A 27399-nucleotide genomic window follows, 5' to 3' on the forward strand; every position below is an offset into this window, starting at 1 on the left:
CTTTGTAAGCCAGACTGTTTTCTTAGCCATTTGTCAATATTAACCCATTTAATTCTCTTAATAAATCTATGAGGTAGGTACCATTATTTTATAGGTATAAAAACTGAGGCAGTGTAGGGTAAGGAAGCTTGCCAGTAGTGGAACCAGGATTTGAACCTAGACAATCTGGCTGCAGAATTTACTCTCTCAACTACTGTTATGGTGTCTTTTAGTAAATGTGGGTGCAGAAGTTCAAATTCAGACTTGCCTCTGGAAATAGTTCTTATTTTCAATCGTTGCTACTCTCTTCCCCCTACTCCCACCCCCATCGGCCAGACTGAAGGACTGCTATCAGTGAAAGTTTACTTGTTGACAGGATCTGAGTTGGGTTTCTTCTAACATTACTAGATATTGAGAGTTTTATATTAAGTTTGCTGTAAATGTAGTGTTGTTTTTGTTTTTTTACTAACCTCTGACTTGGCATCTGGTCCTATCACTTCATGGGAAATAGATGGGGAAACAGTGGAAACAATGTCAGACTTTATTTTTTGGGGCTCCAAAATTACTGCAGATGGTGATTGCAGCCATGAAATTAAAAGACGCTTACTCCTTGGAAGGAAAGTTATGACCAACCTAGATAGCATATTGAAAAGCAGAGACATTACTTTGCCAACAAAGGTCCGTCTAGTCAAGGCTATGATTTTTCCAGTGGTCATGTATGGATGTGAGAGTTGGACTGAGAAGAAAGCTGAGCGCCGAAGAATTGATGCTTGGTGTTGGAGAAGACTCTTGAGAATCCCTTGGACTGCAAGGAGATCCAACCAGTCCATCCTAAAGGAAGTCAGCCCTGAATATTCACTGGAAGGACTGATGCTGAAACTCCAATACTTTGGCCACCTCATGCGAAGAGTTGACTCATTGGAAAAGACTCTGATGCTGGGAGGGATTGGGGGCAGGAGGAGAAAGGGACGACAGAGGATGAGATGGCTGGATGGCATCACTGACTTGATGGAATGAGTTTGAGTGAACTCTGGGAGTTGGTGTTGGACAGGGAGGCCTGGCGTGCTGCAATTCATGGGGTCACAAAGAGTCGGACACGACTGAGCAACTGAACTGAACTGAACTGACTTGGAAAATGGCAAAACTCAGTATTTCTGTCAGCTCCAAATGGAAATATCTTTGATATTTGATCTCAACTGTCCTTTACTTTTTGTGTGTTATAGTTACTGCTAGCTTAGCCTCTAGTGTGAGGTAAAAGCATTAGTTGCTCAGTCATGTCTGACTCTTTGCAACCCCGTGGATTGTAGCCCTCCATGGCTCCTCCGTCCATGGGATTCTCCAGGCAAGAATCCTGGAGTAGGTTGCCATTCCCTTCTCCAGGGCATCTTCCCCACCCAGGGATCAAACCTAAGTCTCCTGCATTGCAGGCACATTCTTTACTTCCTGGTCTGAGCCACAAGGAAGTACAAAGTCTGTTGTTGATTATTAATTGCTTTTTGGGGAAGGAATTTGCATTCTGTACGGACAGGAAGATCTTGTAAATTTTGCTGACTGGAAGTTTAGTGAGTAAAGATGTAGGAAATAAACTAGGAAATAAATTGCAGGAAATTAATAGGCAGTAGGTATAAGGGTATATGTCCTGATAATTTGAGGAGGCATGAGCTTCCCTGGTGGCTCAGAGGTTAAAGCATCTGCCTGGAATGCAGGAGACCTGGGTTCGATCCCTGGGTCGGGAAGATTCCCCTGGAGAAGGAAAATGGCAACCCACTCCAGTACTCTTGCCTGGAGAACCCCATGGAGGGAGGAGCCTGGTAGGCTACAGTCCATGGGGTCACAAAGAGTCGGACACAACTGAGCAACTTCACTTTCACTTTTAAGGTTAAATTCAGCGAGGCTTTTGACTGTTACAGCAAGGGAAATGCAGTAACAATACAAGTATTTGAAAATTTGAGAAAGGAAAAGAAATTTTTATTAATTAGGTAACTGATTGAGTAGATTGATTACACAGAGTGAGTTGAGAGCATGGTGGTCACATAGTGTGAAAATCTGAAACTGGGTGGAGATAAATAATAAGAGTTGGATATTAATACAGACTTAGGAAATTTGACATTTTGAGGATAAATACATTTTCCTCATTAAAAAAAAGAAAAACACACCTCCTGTGTTCGTCCTATAAACTGGCATGTATTGGGCACTAAAATAAACTTTGAAGTTTACTGCAAGTACAGAAAGGTGGAAGGCAGATGCAGAAAGGTAGAAGAGAGAAAGTTGTGATTATTAGATCCTATGATTAAATAGGCACTTTTAGATTAAAAACAAAACAAAACACCCAGACTACAGTTGGAGGATAAAAAGTTCCTGTGGATGCTGGTCTTTGTTAGTCCATTGTCTGGCAGATACTGCAAGTGCTCTTCAAGTCACTGGAGTTACATGAGTCAAAAGCGTTATTTTCACTCAGTGGCACTTGCAGATGTGATCAGGAGGGTGAAATTCCTGTGTTTTGCTTTTAAAGGATTAGTCAGTGAAGTTTATACAGAGGTTAGTGTGGACAAGTAAATTTTTAAGAAATCTTCTAGGTTCTATCCCAAATAATTAAAAGTACACATTGAGACCTCAGCACCAAGTTTATTTGAAGGTAGAGGAGAAGGCACAGTGGTTGAGGGCTCCTGGGAAGAAAGCCCTGTAGGAAATAGAGAAGAAATGCGGACACAGACATAGAGAACAGACTTATGGACACAGGGTGATGGAGGAAGGAGAGGGAGGGACGTATGGAGAGAGTAACTTGGACACAAACATTGCCACATGTAAAACAGATAGCCCGTGGGAATTTGCTCTAGGACTCCAGGATCGCGGGGCTCGGTCACAATTGAGAGTGGTAGGATGGGGAGGGAGGTTCCTGAAGGAGGGGACATACAGGTACCATGTTGATATTTGGCAGAAACCAAGGCTGTAAAGCAATTATCCTTCAATTAAAAATAAGTAAATTTTTAAAAATTAAAATTCAACCCAATAAAAAGAGAATAATGTTAATGTTGCAGTGTTAAATTTGAAATGGTTGTACTTAGACTGTTTCCTTGAGATGGGAATGTGAATGTGTAACTGGGAAGTGCTATGCAGACATAGGTAGGGGTGCTCTCGGCCGGCGGAGAGCTGGGGGTCTGAGGGGCTCGAGTTCCATGGACAGGACACAGCTCCTGGAGCCTGGCGCGGGGTCGCCCCTGCCGTCGGTGAGATGGAAGGGGGCGAGACCCAGGGTTGGCGCAGATGCCGAGGCTGGAGCGAGGGCGGCGACCTCAAGTGGGGAGGAGGCGTAGGACTGTGTTCAGAGGCCGCTCGGGAAGGCGGAAGTAATCTCGGAATCGTAGGAGACCATGGTGGTGATCATTCGGAGAGTTCGATAAAAGGGAACGATTCTGAAGTTGAAAGGAATTGGGTACTGAGAAGGGTTTTCCTCCTTCCTCTCCCCTTCTGCCCACGTGCAGTCACCTGGGCTTTGAAACTGAAGCCTCGTAATATGTAGTCCAGATAAAATGGATCTTTCCTTTCTGAATATTTCGGTCCTACAGAGACTGTAAAATTTAACAGAAGTGTGCTTTATTATATCAGGATTCTAGTGAAATATTCTTGAGATACATCCAAAAGCTATCTCAGCAGTTAGAGCCATTGCATTGTTTTCTAAGGTTACCCTTTAGGGTCCCCATGTACCCAGGACTGAGACGTTCCCAAGAAGCAGGACTCAGCCTGGATGGTCTGTCTTTATCTTTGCCACATTCATTGAGTTTTAAATTTTAATTCATTGTTAAAATTCATTGAGTTTTAAATTTTGTTGCCTAAATGGCTTTTTAACCTTTCAAGTTCCATGTCCATTGGACTAACTTTCTTTATCAGCTGATATGTACCATCCTGTCTTGTTGCTGGGATGTTACCTGTGTGTTAACGTCCTCAAACTAGAGTACCAGTGTGGAAACGGGAACCACTCTTGTGTCCTTGCCATACCCACTTTAATAGACTAGGCAGTCACTAAGTATATTTATTAACTGATCCAGGCAGATGGATACATGATGATATTTCTCTGCCTTTTCTAATCCGTAATGCTGTGCATAGTATGCAAAATGAATCAGATCTGTTGGATTTTTTTAAAAAAAAATTTGCTTCTGACTCAAGAATGACATCTTAAAGTAAGCAGGCAATTAAGATCAAGACAGTATGGTACTGGCACAAAGACAGAAATACTGATCAATGGAACAAAATAGAAAGCCCAGAGATAAATCCACGCACATATGGACACCTTATCTTTGACAAAGGAGGCAAGAATATACAATGGATTAAAGACAATCTCTTTAACAAGTGGTGCCGGGAAAACTGGTCAACCACTTGTAAAAGAATGAAACTAGAACACTTCCTAACACCATACACAAAAATAAACTCAAAATGGATTAAAGATCTCAACGTAAGACCAGAAACTATAAAACTCCTAGAGGAGAACATAGGCAAAACACTCTCTGACATACATCACAGCAGGATCCTCTATGACCCACCTCCCAGAATATTGGAAATAAAAGCAAAAATAAACAAATGGGACCTAATTAAACTTAAAAGCTTCTGCACAACAAAGGAAACTATTAGCAAGGTGAAAAGGCAGCCTTCAGAATGGGAGAAAACAACAGCAAATGAAGCAACTGACAAACAACTAACCTCAAAAATATACAAGCAACTCCTACAGCTCAACTCCAGAAAAATAAATGACCCAATCAAAAAATGGGCTAAAGAACTAAATAGACATTTCTCCAAAGAAGATATACAGATGGCTAACAAACACATGAAAAGATGCTCAGCATCACTCATTATCAGAGAAATGCAAATCAAAACCACTATGAGGTACCATTTCACGCCAGTCAGAATGGCTGCGATCCAAAAGTCTACTAGCAATAAATGCTGGAGAGGGTGTGGAGAAAAGGGAACCCTCTTAAACTGTTGGTGGGAATGCAAACTAGTACAGCCACTATGGAGAACAGTGTGGAGATTCCTTAAAAAACTGGAAATAGAACTGCCTTATGATCCAGCAATCCCACTGCTGGGCATACACACTGAGGAAACCAGAAGGGAAAGAGACACGTGTACCCCAATGTTCATCGCAGCACTGTTTATAATAGCCAGGACATGGAAGCAACCTAGATGCCCATCAGCAGATGAATGGATAAGAAAGCTGTGGTACATATACACAATGGAATATTACTCAACCATTATAAAGAATACATTTGAATCAGTTCTAATGAGGTGGATGAAACTGGAACCTATTATACAGAGTGAAGTAAGCCAGAAAGAAAAACACCAATACAGTATACTAACACATATATATGGAATTTAGAAAGATGGTAACAATAACCCTGTGTACGAGACAGCAAAAGAGACACTGATGTATAGATTAGTCTTATGGGCTCTGTGGGAGAGGGAGAGGGTGGGGAGATGTGGGAGAATGGCATTGAAACATGTATAATATCATGTATGAAACAAGTCGCCAGTCCAGGTTCGATGCACGATACTGGATGCTTGGGGCTGGTGCACTGGGACGACCCAAAGGGAGGGTATGGGGAAGGAGAAGGGAGGAGGGTTCAGGATGGGGAACACCAAGGAGTATACCTGTGGCGGATTCATTTCAATATTTGGCAAAACTAATACAATATTGTAAAGTTTAAAAATAAAATAAAATTAAAAAAAAATTAAAATTAAAAAAAAATAAAAATAAAAAGTTAAAAAAAAAAAAGATATATTTTCTGAGTGAGGCATTGATAGGTCTGTAACCTTGGAGGACTGGAAATGTCATTTATTATCTACATTCAGGACTCTCGCTGTTCTTGGCAGTTGAATAGTAATGAGCTCTTATACAACTCTGTGATATTTTTAAAGGATTGAACTGGACGTAATCAGCTTACATATAACTAGCCATATATGTTATGACCTAAATTAATTTGGACAAGTAACCAGTTCACTCAAAAGTTTGTTAAAACTCAGACTTTGTTTTTTCCTTTTGCCACGCCTGGTCACACAGCTGTTTCAGTGGCAGAATTGGAAATGAAATTCAAATAGTCTGACTGCAGAATTGGCCCTTGAAAACTCTGTGGCATGTTGTCTTCCACAATTCGTTCCTCTTCTGTTCTCTGTCCTGGTTATGGCTCCGTTGTCCACCCAGATAACGAAGTGGGACATTTTAGTTGTGTGGAATCCTCCTTCCTTCTAAGACTCAGCTATCCATAATCATCTGTCAGAGATCTTACATGTATGCTGAGCTTTCTCCTTCTCATACCCAGTGCTATGGTTCAGATAAACTTGTTACTTTAAATCTGGACCCATTTCTACCGAAGTATTCTTCTAAAATGCAGTTCTTGCTATGGAAACCTATCAGTGTTACCTTCAGGATAAGCTTTAAACTTTAAACTACTGTGCTTTGTTTATTTTGGATACCATATGAACTATCCCATAGGGTTCTTTATGGTTTAGATTACTGTCTGCCTGTGGGCCTCCTCCCTTTGCACCAGTCTTACAACAGTTTTCTGAATGCTCCATATTTTCTGTGATTCGTTATTGAAGAATTGCACTCTAACACAGTTTATTCGAAGGTTTCTTTCTCTGTAAACCTTTTCCTGACTGAATCACCCACTTTCTCTCATGTGCCCCAGATGTAGTGGTTGCCATTTTGCATCTGTTTTAGTAACTGTCACACTGAAAGCCGCTTATCTTTTTATAGGTTGTCTCCTCACTAGACTATGAGCTCCGTGGAAGAAGGAATCGTGTCTTACTCATCTTTATATCTCCAGTGTCTAGAACAGTTCCTGGTACAAAGTAAGTGATTAACTAAGACTGTATTTAGCAGTTAAACTCCAGACATGTTGATAGTTAAGTATACCTATGTAGACTGAGAATGTATTGTCATAAAAAATATGGTTGTGGACTTTTAACACTTCTGAGCCACAGTTTTCTCATCTATAAGATGGAAATAGTACCTCCCTACTCATACGGTGTCACTGTAATGCTCATATTAAAGAATATATATATAGGTACAGAAGCAACCTAGGTGTCCATCAGCAGATAAGTGGATTAAGACGTTATGATGTGTGTGTGCGTATATGTGTACAGTGGGGTATACATTTTAAGCGGCCAGAAAAAGGAATGAAATTTTGCCATTTGTATCAACAGATGAACTTGGAGGGTATCATGCTCAGTGAAATAAGTCAGACAAAGGCATACTGTATATCACTTATATGTGGAATCTAAAAAAGCAACCAACTAGTGAATGTAACAGAAAAGAAAGACTCAGAGATACAGAGAATGAATTAGTGGTTACTGCTGTTGACAGGCAAGGAGGAAGGGTAATATAAGGATAGGAGATTAAGAGGTATCAACTATTATGTGTAAAATAAGCTACACAGATATATCTGTACACTTGGGAATACAGCCACTATTTTAAAGTGATTATAAATGGAGTATAATCTTTAAAAATTATGAAACTATACTGTACATCTATAACTTACATAATATTGCACATCAGCTATACTTCAATAAAAAATTCATTATCACATTAAAAAATCAGGTATGTAGCAGTACTTTCAGAGAAGGCAATGGCACCCCACTCCATTCCTCTTGCCTGGAAAATCCCATGGGTGGAGGAGCCTGGTAGGCTGCAGTCCGTGGGGTTGCTAAGAGTCAGACACGACTGAGCGACTTCACTTTCACTTTTCACTTTCATGCATTGGAGAAGGAAATGGCAACCCACTCCAGTGTTCTTGCCTGGAGAACCCCAGGGACGGGGGAGCCTGGTGGGCTGCCGTGAAGTGACTTAACAGTAGCAGTGGCAGCAGCAGTACTTTACGTGTATTTTAAGTGCGTGCCTGCTAAGTCACTTCAGTTGTGTTTGACTCTTTGCGACCTTATGGACTGTAGCCCGCCAGGCTCCTCTGTCCGTGGGATTCTCCAGCAAGAATACTGGAGTGGGTTGCTATCCCCTCCTCCAGGGGATCTTCCTGACCCAGGGATCAAAACTTTGTCTCTTAGGTCTCCTGCATTGCCAGGCACATACCAGGCATTTACCACTAGCACCCCCTGGGAAGCCCTTAAGTGCCATGCAACTTTGTTATTAAACGAAATATGAAAGCTAAGTGTTGAAGTAGATGATTTTGTTTGCTGTATATCTTGCCTGTTAAGGCAAAGTAGTACTATTTTTGAACCATTTTTATCACTTGCAGTTTAAATTTTCAGTTACTGGTGACTAGAGGCATGTACTCTAGCGTCTGAGGACTGGTCTGTATAGAACAAAGGGAGTAATAGCTCGGGGGTGGAAATATGGGAACAGAAAAAGTTTTAAGCAGTTAGCACGAACAGTCTTTTGCCTAGTTGGCAGTTTCATAGTCTGCACAGCGTTTTAAACTTTACAATTCTTTTTAAGTAACTCTTCCTCAGTCTTTATCCTCAGCAGTGACCTTTTGGTCTAATTCACTAATAAAGTCCCTCAATTTTCTTTTAATCTACCTCCAGATTAATTCATATCTTCACTTATCCTTCGATCCCTCATTTACTGTTCAGGGGAAGAAGTACTTCTTTTCTTGGAAGACATCTGTGGGAACGTTGTGGCTTTTCTTTGTTTGGCTTATCAGGCTGCAGGCGTACTCCCTACCTCATCTGATGAATTGATGATCGACACTTTTCTATGTCTACTTCCTTGTCATCATGTATTTTTTACACTTTTTAAAATTCTGTAATTTGAACATGCCAGTTCTGGATTGTATTAATATGCAGAAGTTAATAATAAAAGCAAACCTTTGGGAACCAGTTACTCTGCTCAGAACTGGGTCAGTACCAACACAGTTAAAGAGGTACCTGTGAGTACCTCTGTTACCTACATTCCCTGCCCTGCCGCAACCCCTGAAGTAACTGCCATTTTCAATTTATTTTTAATTATATTTAAAAAAAAATAGTATTACCACAGATATGTTTCTTTATTTTGAATTTAATATTATGTTTAGAGTCTTTTTAAAGCTTGCACAAATGATGTTTTAAGAAAAGTCTAGTTTATAAACAGATCTTTATATTTCAATGAAAATATCCAAGCATCATAAAAGAATGATAGAAAAGGCTCAGTGCATATTCAAATTTATAACAAGAAATTAACCATGGAGAAATATTTTTGTACAATGTGGATATTGCTGTACCATATATAAAAGAAAGCTCCTTAGAGTGCAGAAGTGTAGCCAGATGTATCTCCACACTGTGGTTTCTTGAATTTGTGAAGAATGTTTCAGTTAGATTCATAGCGTCCTCCTTGAAGAGTGGTGACTGTCCTTTGCTTGCCCTTTGCACCTCAGCAGTTCTTCGGTGGGCCTCATTCAGTTGTTCATACTGATCACGTAAGCTTTTGAGACACAGGATCCACAGTGTTCCCATGTTTCTGGATTGTTTTCTTTTTTTCTGTTGTGTAATTGTAGCATTTTCAGAAGAAGTACATAGCAAAAGATGAGGCTATGGTAACTGCCAAAAGAATTCATTTCTTCTTTGTCGTTAAGAATTGGAAGTCTTCCTTGATGCTCAGTGTAGAACATTAAGTCTTGGAGGTGGGACTCAGTGAAAGAAAGATGTTACTACTTTGAACTCCTTTTTGTCTGTTTTCATTTACTATTCCGTTTTCTAAGATCCATTCATGTTGTTGCCTACAGCTATAGTTGATTCATTCTCACTACTGTATAATGTTCCATTGTGTATTAGCCTAATTCTTTTAACCATTTTTCTGCCAGTGAACATTTGAGCATATTGGTGATGGCTTTTATTATGAAGAATGCTTAAATTTGGAATGAGTATCAGTGCAAAATTTTTGTAGTATGTACCTAGAATTGTTTGTTAAGGACATGCAAATGATCAACTTTATAAAATAATGCCAAGTTGTTTTCCAACAAGTTTACCAAATTTAATACCTACCAGCAGTTTAAGCTTTGCCAGTTTAAACAACTAGCAGCAGTGTGTAAAGAGTCACCACTGCCCCACCTTTTTTTCTTTCCATTATTTAGGTCAAAATTCCTAGTCTTTACCATTCTTGTGAGTTTGAAAATAGCATCTCTTGTGGTCTTAACTAGTATTTCTCTGATGAATAATTGAGATTCTGTATTTCTTAAAAATACTTCTTGGCCAGACAAGTTTCCATGTCTATAAAATTTCTATTCAGTATGTTTTCTTTTCCCCACATTTGCTTACTTTTTTTTTTTTTTTTCAATTTTTTTGTCAAGGTTCTTACATAGTTTAATTACTAACATTTATTCAGTTTTACATTTTGTAAATATCTCCCAGTTTGTGGCTTGTCTTTTAGTTGTTTGTTTTTAATGATGTGTTATGCTAAATAGAAGTTCTCATTTTCCACACAGTCAATATATTCATTCTTTTCTTCTTTGGTTAGTATGCTTAAGAAATCTTTCTTTTTGGGAGGACGCAAAACAATAGTATAATTTCTTTTAAAACTTTGTCTTTCATACTAATATCACTAGTCCATCTTGAATTGATTTTGTATATAATGTGAGGTAGGAATCCAGTCTAATTCTTCCAATATAGATAATATCAGGACCATTTAATTGTCCCTCCTTTCTCACAGTTCTGCATTGCTACATCTGTTGTATTAGTATGTCCTTAGATATGTAGGTCTTTTGGAAAATTTTATTTTTTACTTTTTATTTTGTGTTGAAGGATACCAAATTAACAATGTTGGGATAGTTTCAGGTGGACAGCAGTGGGACTCAGCCACACGTATACATGTGTGCATTCTCTTGTGGGCCTCTTTATGTTGTTTCACTTTATTTGCTGTTGTTTTTATTCAGTCGCTAAGTTGTGTCCAACTCTTTGCAACCCCATGGACTGCAGCATGCCAAGCTTCCCTGTCCTGCACTAACTCCCGGGGTTTGCTCAAACTCATGTCCGTTGAATTAGTGATGCTGTCTAACTCTTTTATGCTCTGACATGAACTTCTCCTCTTGCCCTCAATCTTTCTCAGCATCAGAGTCTTTTCCAGTGAGTCAGTTCTTCACATCAGGTGGCCAAAGTATTGGAGCTTCAGCTTGCATCAGTCCTTCCAGTGAATATACAGGACTGATTTTCTTTAGGATTGACTGGCTTGATCTCCTCACAGTCCAAGGGACTCTGAAGAGTCTTTTACAGCACCACAGTTCAAAAGCATCACTTCTTCAGTGCTCAGCCTTCTTTATGGTCCTACTGTCACATCTGTACATGGTTACTGGAAAAACCACAGCCTTGACTCTGTGGACCTTTGTCAGCAAAGTGATGTCTTTGCTTTTAATATGCTATATAGGTTTGTCATAGCCTTCCTTTTCTCCAGACAAGAATCCCAGAGTGGGTAGCCATTCCCTTCTCCAGGGGATCTTCGCAACCCAGGCATCCAACCCAGGTCTCCTACATTGCAGGCGGATTCTTTACTTCCTGAGCCACTAGGGAAGACCCTCCAAGGAGCAAGCGTCTTTTAATTTCAAGGCTGCAGTCACCATCAGCAGTGATCTGGGAACCCAAGAAAATGAAATCTGTCATTGTTTCCACCTTTTCCTTCTTCTATTTGCCATGAAGTGATGGGACAGGATGCTATGATCTTAGTTTTTTGAATGTTCAGTTTTAAGTCAGCGTTTTCAGTCTCCTCTTTCACTTTCATCAAGGGGCCTTTAGTTCCTCTTCACTTTCTGCTGTTAGGGTGGTATCATCTTCATATCTGAGGTTCTGATATTTCTGTCACCAATCCTGATTCCAGCTTGTGCTTCATCCAGCCCAGCATTTCACATGATGTCCTCTGCATAGAAGTTAAATAAGCAGAGTGACAGTATATAGCCTTGACATACTCCTTTCCCAATTTTGAACCAGTCAGTTGTTCCATGTAAGGTTCTAAATGTTGCTTCCTGACCTGCATACATGTTTCTCAGGAGACAGGTAGGATGGTCTAGTATTCCCATCTCTTGAAGAATTTTTCACAGTTTGTTGTGATTCATATAGTCATTGAAACAAATATTTTTTGGAATTCCCTTGCTTTCTCTATTATCCTACAAATTTTGTTAATTTGATCTCTGGTTCCTCTGCCCTTTCTAAACCCAACTTGTACTTCTGGAGTTCTCAATTCATGTATTAATGAAGCCTAGTTTGAAGGATTTTGAGCATAACCTTACTAGCATGTGAAAAGAGTGCAATTGTATAGTTTGAACATTCTTTAGCATTGCCCTTCTTTGCAACTGGAATGAAAACTGACCTTTTTCAGTCCTGTGGCCACTGGTGAGTTTTCCAAATTTTCTGGCATATTGAGTGCAGCACTTTCACAGCATATTCTTTTAGGATTTGAAATAGCTCAGCTAGAATTCCATCACCTCTACTAGCTTTGTTTGTAGTGGTGCTTCCTAAAGGCCACTTGATTTTACACTTCAGGATGCTGGCTCTTGGTAAGTGACCACACTATCATGGTTATTCAGATCATTATGATCTTTTTTGTATAATTCTTGTGTGTACTCTTGCCACCTCCTCTTAATCTCTTCTGCTTCTGTTAGGTCCTTACCGTTTCTGTCTTTTATTGAACCTGTCTTTGCATGAAATGTTCCCTTGATATCGCCAATTTTCTTGAAGAGATCTCTAGACTTTTCCCATTTTATTGTTTGCCTCTACTTCTTTGCATTGTTCATTGAAGAAGGTCTTATCTTCCCTTGTTATTCTCTGGAACTTTGTATTCAGTTGGTTATATCTTTCCGTTTCTCCTTTGCTTTTCACTTTTCTTTTCTCAGCTGTTTGCAGAGCCTCTTCAGACAACCACTTTGCCTTCTTGCATTTCTTTTTCTTTGGAATGGTTGTGGTAACTGCCTCCTGTGCAGTGTCACAAACCTCTGTCCATAGTTCTTCAGGCACTCTGTCTACCTGATCTAATCTCTTGAATCTATTTATCACCTCTACTGTATACTCATAAAGGATTTTATTCAGGGCATACCTGAATGGCCTAGTGGCTTTCCCTACTTTCTTCAATTTAAGTCTGAATTTTGTAATAAAGAGTTCATGATGTGAGCCACTGTTAGCTCCAGGTCTTGTTTTTGCTGACTGTATAGAATTTTTCCATCTTTGGCTGCAAAGTACAAAATCAATCTGATTTCAGTATTGACCATTTGGTGGTGTCCATGTGTAGAGTTGTCTTTTGTGTTGTTGAAAGAGGGTGTTGGCTATGATCAGTGCGTTCTGTTGGCAAAACTCTATTAGCCTTTGCCCTGCTTCATTTTGTACTACAAGGCCAAACTTGCCCATTACTCGAGGTAGCTCTTGACATCCTGCTTTTGCATTCCAATCCCCTATGCTAAAAAGGACATCTTTTTTGGTGTTAGTTCTAGAAGGTCTTGTAGGTCTTCATAGAACCAGTCAACTTCAGCTTCTTGGGCATTAGAGGTTGGGGCAGAGACTTGGATGGCTGTGATGGTGAATGGTTTGCCCCTGCTCTTCCCCTGTAGCATATGGGACACCTGCCAACGTGTTGGGCTTATCTTCCACTTGTCACATCTTTATGCCTTTTCATATTGTTCATGCGTTCTTGTGGCAGGAATACTGCACTGTGTGGTTCGTAGCTTCATTGAGTCACACGAGCTCCTTCACCACAGCCAGGCTGCGATCCACGAGGCTGCCATTGTATTTACCCTTCACCAAGTCTTGCCAGACATTTATTTGTTTTAGTATTTTCTAAGAACTGTGACTTTGTTGATATTCTCTGTTACTTTTTTTTAATTTTTTTTAACTTCATTAGTTTGTTTTTTTATTAACTTTTGCTTTCTTAGGGTTTACTGATTACTATCTTTCTAATTTAACAGATTGTCCTGTTAACTCATTTATTTTCAGCCTTTCTTCTTTTCCTAGGACAAGTCATTAAGGCTATAGATTTGCCTCAAACTGTAACATTTACTGTATTCCAAAAATGTTTGTAATTAAGTTACATTCATTTTTTAGTGTTTTTTTGGAAGCCTTATGTGCTGCAATCCATGGGGTCACAAAGAGTCGGACACAACTTCACAGCTAAACAACAAAACATTTTTATTTTTTGAAATTGTATTCAGTTATTTATGTTTGGTTGAGCTGGGTCTTCATTGCTACTCAAGAACTTTGTCTAGTTGCAGTGAGCAGGGGTTTTGCTCTTGTTGAGATGTGGGGGCTTCTTGTTGCGCTGGCTTAACTTGTTACAGAGTACGTGCCCTAGGGCAGGAGGCTTCAGTACTTCTGGCTCGAGGTTTCTACAGCACAGGCTCAGAACTTGTGCCCTGTGGGCTCAGTTGCTCCTGATGTGTGGAATCTTTCCAGACTGGGGACCTCACCTGTGTCCTCTGCATTGGCAAGTGGACTCACAACCCCTCTTCCCAGGGAGTCTAGTTTTTAGTATTTTTAGAAAAATTTCCATTACCATTTCTGATGATTCATGTAATATTTAGAAGTGTTATTATTTTCTATTTGTATTTTAAAAATTAATCTTTTATTACTGATTTTTAACTTAACTGCATTTTGATCAGCGCCCAGGAACAAAATTATACATATTCTTTGAAATTTAGTGACATTTTCATTACCTCCCAACATATGTATTGTTTTTCTATATGTCCCATGTATTCTTGAGAAGCCGAGAAGGCAATGGCACCCAACTCCAGTACTCTTGCCTGGAAAATCCCATGGATGGAGGAGCCTGGTAGGCTGCAGTTCATGGGGTCGCTAAGAGTCGGGCATGACTGAGTGACTTCACTTTCACTTTTCACTTTTATGCATTGGAGAAGGAAATGGCAGCCCATTCCAGTGTTCTTGCCTGGAGAATCCCAGGGACGGCGGAGCCTGGTGGGTTGCCGGCTATGGGGTCGCACAGAGTCGGACACGACTGAAGCGACGTAGCAGCAGCAGCAGCAGCATCCTTGAGAAGAATGTTTGTTTTCTAACACTTATTAGGTTCTGTTCATTAAATTCTTGTTCATCATTTTTTGATTCACTTGATCTATAGAAAATTAGTGTGTGTTGAAATCACCCGAATCAGTGGTCAGTTGGTCAGTTTCTTCCTGTAGTTCTAACAGTCTTTACAGGCTTTTATCCTCCTGGGAGATTGTGAATTATTATTATTATTATTTTTTTTTTTGCCTTGTCTGGATAGAGATTTGATTTGCTTAGAAATGTTTCAGGGTAGAGAGAGGCTAGGAGAAAGCACAGGGTGTAGAATTCTCTTTTTAATTTTCACTGTCAACTGGGAAGGCAGTGTACTCACAGTACTGAACTTAGAAGCTGCGTTCTTCAGGTTCCTTTGGGTTCTCAGATGCAAGTTAGAGCTCCTGATCCTTTTTGTTCTGTCTCCTCTCGGACTTCTTCCGTTTGTCCTTATTACTTCATCTCTTGGTCCATGCTGGTGTTCCCACTTTCGACCTTTTGGGGCACTCACCACATCTGCCTTATTTTCATCTTTCCAGGTTGATTGATCCTTGCTGAGATGGTTGAACTGGAGTGGCATCTCCCCATCATTTGTAGGGGACTGCTGCTCTGTGTTTGAACTGAGATCAACAGAGGATTAGCACTTCACTTCACCTAAGCATTCTCTCGATAGAGGGGCCAGCATTTCCTCTGGTAGCTCATCAGGTCTTGGAGGCTTAGAAGTTGGAGAGTGACAGTCTTTTGGTTTTACTGAGTATTTCATCTTTTTTCCAGAGAGGTCTCACTCTCTTTCACACACCCTGATCTGACTTCTGGTGGATACAGCAAGGTCCCAGTCCAAGGTGACTCACTTCCTGTTCTCGACCATCACTGTTCTTGAAATTCTTTACTTTGCCAGTTTTGGTGTCCCTCCGAGGCTGTCCCTGTAGTTGGAGATCAAACCAATCCGTCCTAAAGAAAATCAGTCCTGAGTGTTCATTGGAAAGACTGATGCTGAAGCTAAAGCTCCAGTACTTCAGCCACCTGATGCAAAGAGCCAACTCATTGGAAAAGACCCTGTTGATGCTGGGAAAGATTGAGGGCAGGAGGAGAAGGGGACAACAGAGGATGAGATGGTTGGATGGCATCACCGACTTGATGGACATGAGTTTGAGCAAGCTCCGGGAGAGGGTGAAGGACAGAGAAGCCTGGCGTGCTGCAGACCATGGGGTTGCAAAGAGTCGGACACGACTGAGCGACTGAACAGCAAGCTGATGCTGCCATTTCTCCCGTTCCTTCTGTAGCTGCTCTTCTGCTTGTTCTCTCACAACTGGGGCATCAGGCTGAGCTTTGCTGCTCCAAAGATAGAAGCTGCCTGAAAGCTAGATAAGGAGATACAAGCAGAGGAGACATCTGTTAGGAGTACTCTGAGGCTTTAAATGCAGTTTGGGTCTCTGGAAGGGTCCTCTTGTCGTCATACCTATAATATCTTGAGAGCAGTTGTCTTTGGTGCTCCACGACTGAACGTCCTATCTATAGAGCTTCACAGTCATTGTCCTCTTGTACCCGCTACAGCTTGCCTTTTTCCACTGTTTATCCTGAAGTCATGGCCTCTGTCACGGCCTCTGCTGCCTTAGTCATGACAGCAGTCGTGGGCTCCATAGCAATCATGTTGTTTGCCTTCAAAGCTCTTCACCTCTTCTAGGTGAATAGGCAAATCCAGGCCGTCTGTGCAGGACAGCTTCTCTGGTCCATATTTGTTTTGTGAAAATTCTGATTTCTTTTTCAGTGAAAAGAACCACCATCCTTATCCCTGTCCTGTCCTTGATTAGCAGTGTTCCCTGGAATTCTGTTGTCTAGAGATTCTTTACTGAGGCTCTGGATGCTGAACAGGGACTCCAGGTTCTCAAACTGAGCATAATGAAAACCTTTCAACCTCCCTGCATTACTGGATTCTCATGGTAAATGCTCGGTGCTGATAACTCTCTTAAAGAATTCCTGAGTGGAGACTCCTGCCTCTCACAAATTGGGCTCCCTAGAAAGACAGTGTAGGGTGGCAGATGGGGAAGTGGCCCTGTTCCCAGCAGCCTGCTGAGCGGTGGGCAGGATGGAACAGTCAGTCTCAGGTGCTGTGACGTGCTGTCATCGTAACTGTGCCAAGTGGTTGAAACAGCTGCCAGATAGTCTGTTTCGGGGTCGTAGATGCTGTTTCTACCACGCTATACCATTCCTCAACCCGGAAGTCTGTTAGGGACTGCCCATCCTTTTTGGCTGAGATCACTTTGTTGGGCTGGGAGAAGGAACCAAAGCTAGGCTATTTTTTTTTTTTTAAAAGCATGCAAATTTGGAGTTCTCTATCTGCTTACTTAGATTGAATCTTGTATCATTTTCTTTGTTTTCCCTAATAATGCTCTTTTTCTGCTATTATAACTCAGCCCAGCTTTCCTTTTGTTTATATTTGCCTAATACGTCCTTTTCCATATTTTTGCTTCCATGCTGTCAGCATCTTTATTTTATGGGCATCTCTCATCTTACTCTTGAATTTCCTGTTACTATGATTATTTCTATATTTGCACTCTCTTTCTTTTGCTTTCTGATAATGCTGGTTGTTTATGCCTTTTTTTTTTTTTCTTTCCTTTTCTAGCCGTTTTTTGGGAATTGAGTTTTTTTTTTTAATTGTATTCTCTTCTACTCTGCTGGTTTGGAAATTACACTCCTATTTCTGTTCTTCTGTGGTTACCCTTGAAATCCTGCTGGGAATGCTATGTAGTCCAGAGTTAAGCCAGAGCACAGGCCCTCTGCCGGATGATGCAGAGAGTTGACCTCGTCAGTCCCTGTCCTCTCACTCCCTGCCCAGCCCCTCCACTCTGTGCTTCTGTATTTTAATGGTTTATTCTGGTTTTATTTACATACCGTAATAAGATGTCACTGTTGTTATTTTATTGGCAGTGTTTATTTAGATGTACTTGTATGCTGACCAGTTTCTTTACTCATCTTTCCCTTCCTGCATCTCAGAGCACCCTCCTGTGTAATTTTATTCTTTTTTGGAAAATGTGTCTTTCAGATTTTGTCGAAGTAAAGGCCTGCTGTTGGTAAACTCTTTTTGGTTTCTCTGGCAAAATCTTGATACCTTCTGTGTTCCAAAGAGAGTTTTGGTGCTTGAATAAATTTTCTCAGTTTTCGCAGATAGGTGCTTGTTCCGCCTTCTTTGTTTCCATCGCTGCTTGTTGAGAATTCTGCTGTCACTTGACTCTCTTCTGAGTGTCGTCACTCTTGTCTCTGGCTGCTTTTAGCATGCCCTGTGTTTTGGTGCTGTGCGGCGTGACTGCTGTGTGTCCCTGGGTGTCCAAACGTGAGTGTCTTCATGTTTACCCCAACTGTTTTATTCAGTGTTTCTTAGAATTGTGAACAAGTGTATTTCACGGGTCTAGAAAACTGAGTCATTTTGTCTGCTAGTATGACCTCCTCTGTCTTCATTTTCTGAGATTATGAGTAGAAATATATGTCAGGTCACATTTTATCTTTTCATGTCTTTTAGTTTCTCTTTGATTTTTCAAGCTGTTTATCTCAGCATTACTTCTAAATGAATTTTTAAACTTTATATTCAAGTTTGGTGATTCTCTCTTAAGTGCTATCTAATCTGAATAAACTATAGGCTCTAATTAGTAACAATATATTGATATTGGTTCATTACTTATGACAAATATAGCATCCTAATGTAAGAAATCAATAGTAGAGGATACTGGGTATAGGATATATGAGAATGCTATTTTCTTTACAACTTTTCTGTAAATCTGAAACTGTTCTAAAATGAAGAGTTTAAGCAAATTTGAAATGGTTCTTTTTCAGATATGCAATGCCATTTTCATGGTCTCTTTGCTTGACCAATAAGCCTTTTATTGCTAAAACTAATTTTTTAAAATTTATGTTTAATAATTTTTATTATTTTTATGTTTATTAAATTACGCTTAATAATCATAATAATAAAGTCCATAAGGGTAAGAAACATATTTATATTACTTTTTTCAATCTTGCCCTTAATGTTCATCTTTATCTTAGTAGGTTAAAGGTGAATAGAATTTAGCCTTAAAATAGTTGCCATGCAGGAGAAAGCTGAAGTAGCTCAGCTTTGTGTTTTATTTAAAAAGTAAAAATAGGGTAGGGCAGTGAAATAGAACTTGAAAAAGTTATCTGTAAAAGGAAACATGCAAGATTTACTGGGGACAAGGTGTTAATTGTATTGAAAATTATAGTCTCTAGTCTAATATATGAATAAATTAACTTTTTTGTAGATTTAAGCTGAATTTTGGGACATGGCCACTGCTTCACCAAGGTCTGATACTAGTAATAACCACAGTGGAAGGTTGCAGTTACAGGTAACTGGTAAGTTGTTTTCACAGTAATTTAAACTAATAGTTCTCTGATGAAACTTTCTTTTTAATACCTAATTTAGCAGACTTATTTCATAAGTATCTTTTCTTTTAGATTCATGCCATGGTGTATTTGTTGCAATAGGCCTCAAAGATAGAAACTCTGTAAAAATATTTATTCCATGAGTATTTACTGAACCTGTACTGGATGCAGAGGAGCTCTATCCTTTTTGGTAGTGGCAGAATTTGGGTATTAGAATAAGCCCTACTGAACTGAGCTGGTTTTTAAATGATTATTAGAATGGAGAAAGATGCTAAAAGCCCTTTTCCATGCATTTAAGCCATTCATTCAATCATGGGCAAATATTTGTTAAGTGGAAATCCATATATGAAAACACAAGACCCTAGTACTCCAGGGACTTACTATACAATGTCAAGCAGGTTTGTTTTGCATGGACAGTTACCATGCAAAGTGACTATTAACTGGATGCAGTGAGCACTTAAAGGGAAGTGTCATAGTTCTGCTTGGAACTGGAGATGGCCTACAGGTCTGTGAAAGAAGGGTAAGAGAAGGATTCACAGACGGTAACACTTTGACTCTTGTAGGAAGGATTAGAGTTCATTGCAGATTGGCAGCCAAAGGTATGGGAGGGAGAAGGAACAGCAAATGTAAAAGCATGGAAGAGCCTTGGTTCAGATCATTTATTCTAGCTAACTGGAGTAATGAGTCAAAGAGTGGTCCTTAAACCAGCAATTTTACTTGTATAAATTTATCTTGCAGGTATTTATATTGTTTATATATGCATATAAATAATGTCCACATATAATGTATGTGGATAGTTTATATGTAAATATCTGCAAGATAAATTAGTAGGAGTAACAGAAAAAGAATCTTTAATACCAAAAGATTGGCAGAATTCTAGATAAACAATGACATGAAATGAATATGTGTACCAGTAACAGCCAAGTTCTAAGGTAATATTTTTAAGTGAAAGAGCAAAGTATGAAATAGTGCATATAGCCATATGGATATGAAAAAGGAGGGGTGTTTGTATGTGGCTCTGTGCTTAGAACATTAGAAGTAATATTTGCCTTAGGAAAGGCAGGTTGAGTTTTGGATAAGAAGGAGATAGACTGTAATTCCCATGGTACTCATAACCATCAGGTCAGCTGTTAATAGGAGTTTTCAGTGAACAGAGCTAGAAGACGTTTATTGTCTTAGCAAAAAACCAATCCCGAGTTCATGCTGATATTGCTAATTCTAAAGAATAGCTGTAGTCTGTAAATAACTATTTTCCACTAAAAGTTGTTTTTACTTCATTTTACTTTATATTTCTGTTTTCTCTTAACTTCAGAATTTTAATTCTAAATAATATCAGCACAGATATATCTGTTTTATCCTAACACACACACACACACAAGAAGTCTTAGCAGTGTTAAAGTTACTGAAAGTAACAGGCCCTCTCATTGCAGTTTTAAGATTTCTCTGTGAGAAATGCCTCATATGCCTCCTTCATATGTATAGTCAGAGTTATTTTTACATTTGGTTATTTTACATTTGGTTATGCCACCAACTGGGTTAGTCAGATTCATTGCTTTCAGTTATTTATTTTTTATTTAATTTTATTTTATCACCATATAAGGCATTTATACAGTTCTAGAGTCAAAATTGTTAAGTCAGGATGATATTTGGAGAAGTCTGGGTACTCTGTCCATTCCTTCCCCTTCTTTCTCTTCCCCTTTGGAAACATTTTTATTAGTGTTGTTTTATCCATCTGTTGTTTTTTTTTTGAAAATATAAGCAGGTATACACATTATATGCATGCATATCTCTCCTCTCAATCTTCCTAGTTCTTAGCATCTAGTTCCTACACCTTGCTTTTCTTCATTTAACAGTAATATCCTAGGGTAATGTCCATAGCAGAGTATTCCATACACCTTTTTATTGCTGCCCAGTACTCTGTTAACTGGATGTACCAAAGTTAATTCAACTAGTGCCCTACTGATGGACATTGGGTTCCATTTTTTGCTATTGCAAATAGTGCTACAATAAAGGGCTTCATGTGTCATTAGGATAGAATTCTAGAATGAGATTGCTTGATCAAATAGTAAGCACGTGTGATACTATCAATCACAGTTGACCCCTGAACCACAGAGATTATGGTGCCGAGTCCTGCGCATTTGAAAAATCTGTGCATAACTTTACAATCAGCCCTCAATATCCATGGTTCCATATCCATGAATACAGCCAACTCCTGATGGTATAGTACTGTAGTATGTCCTTATCTTAAAAAATCTGTGTAGAAGTGTATCCCCATGATTCAAACCACTGTTGTTCAGAGGTCAGCTGTTGTGAAGTTCCTTTCCATAGGGTCTGTACTATTTCTGTGTTCCCACCAGGTGTCTGTGAGAGTGCCTGTTTTCCTATAGCCTCATCAAGATACACTATCAGGCATGATGACACTTAGGTAAGAGGCAGTATCTGAAGTGTCATTTTATATATCATTTCTTTCATTATGAGTGAGGTTGAGGCATATTTCAGGGATATTTGTATTTAGTTTTCTGTGAACTGTGAACTTACATATTTTCAAGCAATTCCCTGATGATTCTGATGTGTATTCCACATAAGTGTAATTCCTGATACTTATGCTTTTCCTCTGCATAAGCTTAGAGCTGTATCCTTGGTTATTCACTGTTACTTGTGCAGCACCTGTGGCTACCATATCTGAGGTGTAACTTTCTTCTTGGTCTTTATCTACTGTATGAGTACTTAACTGAAGTAACAAAGACCTGGTCTAGCTGATTTGGGCCAAAAGGGACCTTAGAGAAAAGCTATCAGGTAGCTAATAAATAGAATCACTCGAAGCCTGGAGAACCAATTGGAAAATAGGTGTGGACCAAAGGAGTGTAAGTAGCCAAGATAGTGCCTCCACAGTATTTATCATTTTGAGTATCAGTTAATACAGCTAAAGCCTTTGACTGTGTGGATCACAACAAACTGTGGAAAATTCTTAAAGAGATGGGAATACCAGACCACCATATCTACCTCCTGAGAAATCTGTATGCTGGTCAAGAAGCAACAAGTTAGAACAAGACATGGAACAACAGACTGGTTCCACATCGGGAAAGGAGTACGTCAAGGCTGTATATTGTCACCATGCTTATTTAACTTATTTGCAGAGTACATCATGTGAAATGCTGGGCTGGATGAAGCGCAAGCTAGAATCAAGATTGCCAGGGGAAATATTAATAACCTCAGATGTGCAGATGACACCACCCTTATAGCAGAAAATGAAGAAGAACTAAAGAGCCTCTTGATGAAAGTGAAAGAGGAGCGTGAACAAGCTGCCTTAAAGCTCAGCATTCAAAAAACTAAAATCATGGCATCTGGTTCCATCACTTCATCTCAAATAGACAGGGAAACAATGGAAACAGTGAGAGACTATTTTCTTGGGCTCCAAAATCACTGGAGATGGTGACTGCAGACGTGAAATTAAAAGACACTTGCTCCTTGGAAGAGAAACTATGACAAATCTAGACAGCGTATTAAAAAGCATAGACATTACTTTGCTGACAAAAGTCCATCTAGTCAAAGCTGTGGTTTTTCCAGTAGTCATGTATGGATGTGAGAGGTGGACCATAAGGAAAGCTGAGCTCCGAAGAATTGATGCTTTTGAACTGTGGTGTTGGAGAAGACTCTTGACAGTCCCTTGGACTACAAGAGGAAACCAGTCAATCCTAAAGGAAATCACTCCTGAATATTCATTGGAAGGACTAATGCTGAAGCTCCAATCCTTTGACCACCTGATGTGAAGAACTGACTCATTAGAAAAGACCCTGATGCTGGGAAAGATTGAAGGAGGGAGGAGAAGGGGATGACAGAGGAGAGATGGTTGGATGACATCACCAACTCAGTGGACATGAGTTTGAGTAAGCTCTGGGAGTTGGTGATGGACAGGGATGCCTGGCATGCTGCAGTCCTTGGGGTTGCAAAGAGTCGGATAAGACTGAGCGGCTGAACTGAACTGAGCATCTGAACACACACACACACAAGTTGTTTATCCATGCATCTACTACATCTTGGTTACTTAGATGTTTTGACAGTTGTATAAACAAACCTGTGATAAATATCCACTTGGAGGCTTTGTGTGGACATAAGTTTTCAGCTCCTTTGTGTAAATACCAAAGAGTGCAATTATTGGGTCACATTGTAAGCCTATGTTTAGATTGTAAGAAACCGTAAAACTATCTTCCAAAGTGGTTGAACCATTTTGCATCTCCGCCAGCCATGAATGAGAGTTTCTGTTGCTCCACATTCCCCCAGCATTTGTTGTGGTTAGTGTCCCAAATTTTGGCCAGTCTAATATGTGTGTGGGCTTCACTGGTGGCTCAGTGGTAAAGAACCCACCTGTCAATGCAGGAGACATGGGTTCTATCCCTGGGTTGGGAAGATGCCCTGGAACAGGAAATGGCAACCTGCTCCAATATATCTTGCCTGAGAAATCCCATGGACAGAAGGAGCCTGATGGGTTGCAGTTCATGGGGTGGCAAAAGAGTGGGACACGACTTAGCGATTAAACAACAGTAGGTGTGTAGTGATATCTTACTGTTCTTTTAATTTATGTTTCCCTGATGATGTGTGTTGTTGAGCTTACTTGCTATCCATGTATCTTTGGTGAGGTGTCTGTTAAGGCCCTTGGTCCATTGGGTTGTTTGTTTTCTTATTGTTGACTGAAGAGTTTGTTGTATGTTTTAGACAATAGTTCTTCATCAGATATGTCTTTTGCAGGTATTTTCTCCCTGTCTGTGGCTTGCCTTTTCATTTGTCTTGACTTTGTCATTCACAGCGCAGTTTTGAATTTTAATTAAGTGATACTTGTAAGTTATATCTTTCAAGGACCATACGTTTGGAAAGTGAAAGTGAAGTCGTTCAGTCGTGTCTGACTCTTTGCGACCCCATGGCCTATAGCCTACCAGGTTTCTCTGTCCATGCGATTTCCCAGGCAAGGATACTGGAGTGGGTTGCCATTTCCTTCTCCAGGAGATCTTCCCAACCCAGGAATCGAACCCGGGTCTCCTGCATTTGTCATTATCTAAAAAGACATCTATCACCATACCTAAAGTCACTTAAAGTTTTTCCTGTGTTATCTTTTACGAGTTTTAAGTTTTGTGTTTTGCCTTTAAGTCTGTGATACATTTTGAGTTAATTTCTATAAAGGATATAAGATCTGTGTTTACATTTATTTATTTGCATGTGGATGTCCAGTTGTATGTGCACCATTTGTTGAAAAGATGTCTTGTGCTGTTAACACCATCCAATACTGCCTTTCCCTTCTTCCAGTACACAGATAAGTCCAGCGTATACTGAGGAAAAGACTTTCATTTGGAGTGAAGAACTTTGGTTGGGGGATGTCTAGGGAGAGATCTATTCCTTCTGTATCACATCAGTGATACAGAGTTTAGAGCAGTTTGGAACAGAGAAGGATGAAAGTGAGTTTTGCCATCACCCTAATAATAACACTTCAGAGGTAACATTAAACACAGTTTGATTGTTTTATGTTGCTGGTATATAAGTATAGTATTCCCTTTGAATCTCTTCCTGTTCTTCAGTTGTGAACTGAGGACTGCTGTATTTCAAATAGTCTACTTCTGCTCCGGCTTTTTTCACTTCATGTTTCTGTGACTACTTGTTTGCACCACTGTCCCCTCACAGTAGAGTGTGAGCTTGCATCAGCATGTTTATGTTCACATCTTAACATGCGATACCCACATGACATGGAGATGGCTTTCCCTTCTTATCTCAGACTCACAGTGTTCATCGGTGACTGACTACAGAAATGATCTTAATAAGTTCTTATGACTACTTGGTAGTCAGTACTTTGCCCTGAAATTATGTATTCCCCATTTGAATTAGTAGTTTTAAAAATTATTTAAAAATCAGATGTTTAGCCTAAATTAAACAAGTCTTCCTCAAAGTCGGATAAATTCACTTTCAAATTCACTTTCTGTAAAGAGGTATGATTAGCTTCTATAGTGACATTTTGATTTCAGAATTTTTCTTTGAAAAGGCAGATAACCTCCTTTTTTTGAAACCAACTTCCTAGGAAAAGCATTTTTTTTTTTTAAATTGCCAGTGTTTGTGTAATTTCAGAAGGGTAAGTTATGAATACTACCTCACGGAGAGGTTAATAGATACATTGAATCTGAAGACACTTACCTTTCTCTTAATGCTGGAGGCAGCTTAGAATTAGCAAAGATGTGGAGAAATCAGAACTCTTATACACTGCAGCTGGGTGTGTAAAATGGTACAGCCATCATGGAAAATAGGTTATTCAACAGAATTACCATGTGTGTGTGTGCATGCTAAGTCGCTTCAGTCCTGTCTGACTCTGTGTGCAGCCCTGTGGATTGTAGCCCGCCAGGCTCCTCTGTCCATGGGATTCTCCAGCAAGAATACTGGAGTGGGTTGCCATGCCCTTCTCCAGGTGACCTTCCCCCCTCAGGGATCAAACGTGTGTCTTTTAGTCTGCCGCATTGCCAGGCGGGTTCTTCACCACTAAAGCCATCTGGTAAGCCCCAGCCATTGCACTCCTAGGTAAGAGAAATGACAACAGACATCTACACAAAACCTTCTAAGTGAATGTTTGTAGCAGTATTATGCACAGTAGCCAAAAAGTGAAAACAACCCAAATGTCTTATCAGCTGCTGAATTGATAAATAAAAAGTGGTGTGCCTATACAGTGAAACATTATGTGTAAATAAAATGAATGAAAATACTCATGTATGCTACAACCTGGATGAAGTTAGAATGCTAAGTGAAAGAAGCCAGTCACAAAAGACCATGTTATGTGAATCTAAATCCACTATTTGAAATGTTTAAAACAGGCAAATCTATACAGACAGAGAGTAGATGAGTCATTGCCTAGGGCTGGTGGGGTGGAGGGGGTGGGATGAAATAGAAGGGTGACTGCTTAATGGTATGAGGTTTCTTTTTGGGGTAATAAATATATTTTAAATTGCTTGTGGTGATGGTTGCACAACTCCTGTGACTATAATGAAAACTATTGTGCAGTTTAAATGGGTGAATTATATACTATGTGAATATATTTCAGTAAAACTACTTAAAGCCAAATGGTTCTCAGGCGTTAACAATAGCCCTTTTGTATTGTTTCTTCATCTTGCCAGCAAAAAGAGTCTGAGTTGCTCAAGAAGCACGATTCCATTCGTATTGATTTATACTATTTGTGTGCTAAGTCGCTTCAATCCTGTCTGACTCTTTGTGACCCCATGGACTGTAGCCCGCCAGGTTGCTCTGTCCATGGGATTCTCCTGGTAGGAATACTGAAGTGGGTTGCCATGCCCTTCTCCAGGGGATCTTCCTGACCCAGGGATCGAACTCAAGTCTCCTGCATTGGCAGGCAGATTTTTTTACCACTAGCACCACCTTGGAAGTCCCTAATAGTCGGACACAACTGAAGCGATTTAGCACACCCACACTTTGTGGCTAAATATATTCACTAGTGGTTATCGTGTTTCTTGTTAGTTTCTAGTGCCAAACTAAAAAGAAAAAAGAACTGGTTTGGAACAGCAATATATACAGAAGTAGCTGCAGATGGAGAAAGTAAGAAAACAGCAAAATCCAGTAGTTCTTCTAATCCAAAATGGGACGAACAGCTAACTGTGTAAGTATCTGGTGTAAAGAATGCAAAATTTTCAAACGAGTGTCGTTTGGGGAATGTTTTTCTGGTGATGGGTTTTTTTTGGTGATTTTCTGTTGTTATTTTGGTAAGATAACTTCAGAGTAAGGAATTCTATATTTTAGTGTGACTAGACAATTTTAAATGTGAAAAAAGTTTTGGATAATTTTATTTTCTTTAGAAATGAAGCATAATAATCCTTGGTTTCGCTTTACAGACTTTTCCCATATAATCATATTTTCTCTTAATTGTCTTGTAAAAATAAATAGAGCAGAAAACCATTTGGCATTTCTGAAATGCAGTGTTACAAGTTTGTGTATAGTAAAAGTATTATAACTAATGCAGTCAGCTTAAATCTTTAGATATTTGTTCAAGTAGAAGTAATGTTATTGGGAAGTCTTAATAAGACTTTTGATGTATTGTTGGTGTTTTGG

The 27399-nt window shown here is 39.6% G+C and overlaps 1 protein-coding gene across 20 annotated transcripts in view; it reads left to right on the forward strand.

Annotated features, from left to right (window-relative positions):
* WWP1 (WW domain containing E3 ubiquitin protein ligase 1) overlaps positions 1-27399 on the forward strand; it is a 138949-nt gene that overhangs the window by 20692 nt on the left and 90858 nt on the right. For all 20 annotated transcript variants that reach the window (XR_015140451.1, XR_015140454.1, XR_015140453.1 and 17 more), the window contains exons 2-4: positions 6725-6819; positions 19191-19281; positions 26812-26950. Coding sequence is in view for 13 of the 20 variants with exons in the window: in XM_086335825.1 (XP_086191951.1) it covers positions 19212-19281; positions 26812-26950 (209 nt within the window). In the remaining 7 variants the exon portion in view is untranslated. The remainder of the gene's footprint in view (positions 1-6724; positions 6820-19190; positions 19282-26811; positions 26951-27399) is intronic.

Source organism: Bos grunniens, chromosome 14 (assembly GCF_055505025.1).
Source record: "Bos grunniens cultivar Pamir isolate PY7600 chromosome 14, Bosgru_T2T1.0, whole genome shotgun sequence".
In the NCBI taxonomy this organism is placed as follows: domain Eukaryota; kingdom Metazoa; phylum Chordata; class Mammalia; order Artiodactyla; family Bovidae; genus Bos; species Bos grunniens.